General features: G+C 37.0%; 1 protein-coding gene across 2 annotated transcripts in view; it reads right to left on the reverse strand.

Annotated features, from left to right (window-relative positions):
• Window positions 1-3,670: 3,670 nt before the first annotated feature.
• The window catches only part of LOC143027124 (uncharacterized), a 3,925-nt gene continuing 1,458 nt past the window's right edge, over window positions 3,671-6,137 (reverse strand). Inside the window, exons 3-6 of one of the 2 annotated variants that reach the window (XM_076188155.1) lie at window positions 5,660-5,774; window positions 5,355-5,441; window positions 4,458-4,470; window positions 3,671-4,265 (exon numbers count right to left, since the gene is read on the reverse strand). In XM_076188155.1, coding sequence (XP_076044270.1) covers window positions 4,240-4,265; window positions 4,458-4,470; window positions 5,355-5,441; window positions 5,660-5,774 — 241 coding nt within the window. In that variant the 3' untranslated portion in view covers window positions 3,671-4,239. The remainder of the gene's footprint in view (window positions 4,266-4,457; window positions 4,471-5,354; window positions 5,442-5,659; window positions 5,775-6,137) is intronic. The other variant, XM_076188154.1, reaches the window with a different exon arrangement.

The following is a 6,137-nucleotide window of genomic DNA, read 5'->3' on the forward strand; positions in this document are numbered from 1 at the left end:
ATACACGGAGCAGGATTACTGTTTTTTGGATGGTATATATATATATATATATATACATATATATATATATATATATATATATATATATATATATATATATATATATATATATATGTGTGTGTGTGTGTGTGTGTGTGTGTGTGTGTGTGTGTGTGTGTGTGTGTGTGAGTGTGTGTGTATATATATATATATATATATATATATATATATATATATATATATATATATATATATATATATATATATATATATTATATACATATTTATATTATATATACATATATATATATATATATACACATATGTACATACATATATATATATATATGTATATATATATATAATACATATATATACATATATATTATATTTTTATATATATATATAATACACACACACACACACACATATATATATATATATATATATATGGAAGGGTGGTAAGGTAAACACCAGGAGCGGTTGGAGTTTTATTGCTAATGTTTCGTCCTGAAAGGACTTCCTCAGAGTGTACACAAACAAATCATTGACAGCTTATATATCCCCAGCTTACCCCGTTCGTCTTCACTCCTCATGTACCTCCGTTCGACATCTAGAAAGAACCAAGCTGGCCGTTACTATCGCCAATTTGACAAATCCATCACGGTGGTTGCTACATGGATGTAAATTAATGTAGGCTGCCTCAATTACTTTTCTTCTCTATTTCGTTAGACCTTTATGTAACATCTCTGTTCTTTCCCAATCTGGTAGGTGGCCAAAGTTGTCAAGGTGGATCACTAACGAATTTGAAGTTCTGTAAACTCTGACGTCGCTTTTGTGTTCATAGGTAGGTTTTTTGTTTTGTATCCCTCTGCTGGTTTCTCCGAAATAACTAACGGGACAGCTTTTGCATGGTATTTTATAAATCAAGCTGTTCTCTTCTGTTTCGAATATACCATTGCTCTTATTCCTCACAATCTCTATTATCCTGGTACCAGTGCCGAACGCAATTTCTAACCCTGCCCGGGTGAACAACTGTTCCATTTCACTCGCGCGTCTTGAGTTGGGGACGGACAAAAACCCACCACTGTCAACCTCATTCTCTCCTCTTGTATCCCCTCTGCTTCTTTCATTTATTCTTAGAGCCTTCTCCCTCAATCTGTGTAAAAGACCTTCTGGACACCGTAGTTTTTTTAGAATATAAAAAATATGATTGATCTCTTTCTAGAGGAATTCCTCACCAAATATTCGGAAAGCTCTCAGGAAGAAACCAATGACAATTCCACTTTTAATTCTGTCGTTGTGGGCCGAGTAATGATGCACGATGTCATCCTTGTTGGTGCTTTTCCTGTAAACTGAAAATGCGGTCTTATTCCCTTTTCTCCAAAGCACCGTGTCCAGGAAGACCCTATTATTTACTTCATGCTCCATTGTGAACTGAATGTCCTGTTTTATCCCGTTTAACCTATTCAATTTTTCGTTGAGATCGGTTTCCCTCGGGGCAACGGCAAGTACGTCATCTACGTATCGCATCCAAGTGGTATCCTGGCCCATTACGTTCACAAAATGACCCCTTGTTAATAAATCCATGTACAATGAGGCTAACACTGCACTGAGGGGACTCCCCATTGCGAGCCCACGACACTGGAAAAATTCTTCGTCATTGAAGTCGAAGGAGCCAAACCTCACACACAGGGAAATTAATTTAAAAAAGTCTTCCTTACCTAGAGGTAGATCCTCATCTAAGTAAGATGCTGTAATGATTATAATTTATCTTAAATTATTTGCTTTTGTTTTGTTATAATTTGTCTGTCTGATTTTCATTTATTATTAGTTATATGTCAATTTATTATTATTTACTATTTACCTGTTTGTTTATTATTTAACTATACCTATGCATTTATTTATGTATTTTATTTGTTATTTACATTATTATAGTTTTTATTTATTGTTTTATTATTAATATGATTTTTTTTTCGCATCCGACCTAGATATGGATCAAAAGGTCTCCTGTCGGCATGCTCCGCCTTTGTAATCCTTTGTAATCTCTCATGTTGGAAACCACCTTCCTAGCTGCCTTCAACGCCCCTTCAATAGAAACATTTGTGAACAGACTCGTTACATCATACGAAACTAAGGGTTTGTGTGTGAGGTCCACATTCCTCATTCTCTCAATCAGGTCGTGCCCAGTCAAGATGGTTAGGGCATTTAGAAAGAATGGATAAATAAAGAATTGCAAGAGGATGCTGGGAGTGGATGCCGGATGGAAGAAGGCCAAGAGGAAGACCGAGAAAGAGATGGGAAGAAAATGTTGAAGAACCCCTCAGCAGACATGACTTGCCCAACATCGAAACTCTAAGGGAGGAAGGGGCCTTCCATGATAGAGCCGGATGGAGGAACATGCTGGGACCACTGACAGGCATTACGCCTACTACTGGGAGCTGAAGTAAGAAGGAGCAATTAAACAACACCACCTCCAATACCACCAGACTGTAATTGATAGGGAGACTATCGCGAAAAACACTAGGATAGTCGCACACTGTACCAAAATAAAGGAGTTAAAAATGCTTGAAGCCATCCACATAAGGGAGAAAGCTCCAATAATCAACATTCAATCCAACATGATTTCTGCCTTTTTGTTATTTAATTATTATTCTAGATTTGGAGCCCAACGACAGCAACACCCACCTCCTTCCTCCTCCACCTCACCAACCCCCACCTCACCAACCCCTACCTCCTTCCTCCTCCACCTCACCAACCCCCACTTGACCAGCATGATGTCCCCGCGAGACGATCTATCTTGATCTGACTCCCCCCTCTCTCCCTCTAGGGCAGTGGTTCCCAACCTGTGGGTAAATTACCCCCTGGGAGGGTAGGTAACAAATTTTCGGGGGTAATGAAGGGCTGACAAAAAAATTGAAAATGTAATAAAATAAAATAAAATCAAGAAAACATTACGGTACCCGGCATTAGGATTAAGGTTAACTTAGTACGTATAATTGTAAAACTAAAAAAAAAAAGGTTGGGAACCACTGCTCTAGGGCGAAGTGTCCGCCTACGCAGGTCAAGATCCTTCCAGCGTTCCTATATTTAATCCATGTTGTCTGTACAATATTGTCAATAGCGTATCATGTAGATTTGTAAAACTGTGACTTAATTCTTGTAAACTATTCTGAAGATGACTCCCTGAAGTCGAAACGTCAAATTGAATATGGAAGACTACGGAAGGCTTGTATTTGCCCCCCTCCCCAGTGCCAAAATGCTGTCGTGTTTAACAGTGTGTATTAGTGAGAATCTGCGCCCGAAATATACTATATATATATATATATATATGTGTGTGTGTGTGTGTGTGTGTGTGTGTGATTCACCATGGTCTTGGATCACATGTTGGACTCGTGATCGACAATTATTTCCCTCCCAGAAGACAGCTCAGAGCTCATATATGACCGATCTAGAGGTAATGCTGTGACCTTACACGCACACACACACCCAACTCCCCGCGACGAGAGTTGGAGTAACGACCCGCACCGCAGCTATACTGAAATTATTTCAGCCCTGGGCGGGAGTCGATCCCGGACCGTCGTAGTGGCAACCGGGAATTCTACCGACTGCGCCACGAATAGTGTTTGTGCAAATATACGCATTGTATATTGTAATGGCATCTTTAATAGATGGAAATAACACAAACTGAAAACATTGTTATTTTATTGCCTTGATAACTGGACAATGATTCTACCACATTCAGAAGAAAGCAAAGTCAAACCCAGATCGTTCTTTCTATTGGGAATTTCTAAAATTGCGAAATACCAAATATTCGGAACAGAAATGCTTCCTGGAAAATGTCTTTACTGCATCTGCAGTACACATCCATAACATACACTCATTCTAATATTATAAGAGAGCTCTTTCGTCCAAGAATATACATAAATATATGTGTACAAGTCACCAATACAGTAATTTTACACAAATCCACATTCGTACTTATTTGTTAATAATGTTTGTCGTCTACTAACATCGTAATATATGGATTTTATTAATTTTATAAAACACACACACACACATGCACACAAATGCCCTGAATTGATATGATTATGAGTAAGATTCTTTGGCTGACCCACGGTCAAAGATCGATGAGTAATGAAATTATATTGTGGTTCACTATTGGCCTAGTTAAGGACATTTTTCTCCAACCAGGACCCGATCTTCTCGTCCAGACGTGATACGCTATCCTTCACGTCGCCATACATGTCACTGAAGCTCTTATCCTTCAAAGTGTTCCCGGTTTCCTGTCAAGCAGAAAAATAAAATTAAACAACATATATCCAGTACACTATTAGGAATATTAAAAAAGTAAATATACAAAGCTAAATTACATATAACCAGTACACTATCAAGATTTAAAAAAAAACGTTATTATATGCAGAGAATATTGTATAAACGCAAACATTCCCGGTAGCATTCGAGTAAAAATGAAATACCTGCCGTTTGGTCCTGGACTCGGCCAACGGACAAGGAAGACATGAAACAGAAAGTTACATTGCCAACTGACGAGACAATTTTATTCTACCTACAGTGTATTAACCAGTGTTATGGCAAAATAAATAAATTTGTTACAGATAAATGCATTACATGGCCATTAATATCACTATTTCAGAGGCGAAAGAATAATTTAGCCTTGGCCGCCCTGATTGGTCCGATGTATAATATTTGCATAGAAGTACACGCTTAACCTGCCCTCACATCTACCCCTGAGGTAAACATATTTCTATGCGACTAATTTGTAGTGCGTACCTTAATAAAATCCTACACCATTAGCCATAAATGTATATTATACCCTGTGGTTGTGGATTTCGAACGCTCGTTGCTTCGAGTAACTTGTCTAAGGTGACATTTATTGGGCATGTTTAATTTCAATATATCACTGAAAAATCGTGGTTATTAAGAAAACTGTCCAATTACATAGAGATATCCGTCACAAATAGGACATAAAAATGTTAGCAAATGACAAACCAACGTATGAATAAATTTCAGGTGAAGTAAAGATGAATGTGTCAGTTTATATAAAGTGCCGAGAAAGACAAATATAGGGTGTATGGAAGAGCCAGTCGAGTAGAAAGGGGATTGTTCCAGCATCGCAAGGAGACATGTCCAGGAAAAAGACACGATAGAGATAACATTATAAATGTTAAATATGAATTGAAAACTAAATGAGAAGTATAAAAAAAAAAAGAAAAAAAAAGTGTGCCAATATCCAAACATTAAATGTATGCAAGATAACAAGACAGCAGAGTATCGCAATGGAGAAAAAAACGGGAAATCTACCAAGGAGGAAGATGTTAAATTTGTGAAAAACCATAATGATAGGCTGAACTTACCTTGAGCCAAACATGGACGGGGCGAAGGGCAGAGACCAATCCCTGTACGGTTTCATCGTTCTTTGCCCAAGTACCAACATCTTGTGCCTTTGTTGATATAAAAAAGTAATATTCGTGAGTACAGCATACTTATTCATGAACCGTACAAATTGTAAACACTAGTGCACGGCCACAGTTGAAGGAATTAATACTCTGATCATAAATTCATACAATTATGGTCCTAATTTTAATAATTGAATAGACATTTAAGGAAAAATTGTGGAAATGCGATTGCCCCGCCAAATCGGTGTTTGTTTACTTCTTACCGTTTCCTTGGCGTCGTTGTACAAATCGCCGGGCGTCTTCTCAGGAAGGTCGTCAACAAACCAGTTCTTGACTGGACGGAAGAAGTCCTTCATAGCAGTCCATGTTCGAGAACCACTGCAAGAGAAATAAGAGGAAGTTAGCTAAAATAAAATTAATCCATCACCAGAATAGTTACAATACTAGAATCAAACGTCTACTTTTTTGTGTTACCCTCGGCAATTGTAATTGTTATTTCGATCTATGTTATTTTCATTATCTGCACTTCACGTATATAGATTCAATGCCAAATAAGATTATTATTAATATCATTATTATAATTATTATTATTATTATTATAACGTCCAAGTTATTGAAATTCATCCTATGCAAGTTATTTCTAAATATATATAATATTTGCATAGTTTATACAGAGAAAATAATTGTAAAAATTTCAAAATCTTACGAATCTACATGAAGACAAATGAAGCACTCAGAGAA

This window comes from Oratosquilla oratoria, chromosome 7, assembly GCF_046742065.1.
Source record: "Oratosquilla oratoria isolate Oo_2021 chromosome 7, ASM4674206v1, whole genome shotgun sequence".
Classification (NCBI taxonomy): Eukaryota; Metazoa; Arthropoda; class Malacostraca; order Stomatopoda; family Squillidae; genus Oratosquilla; species Oratosquilla oratoria.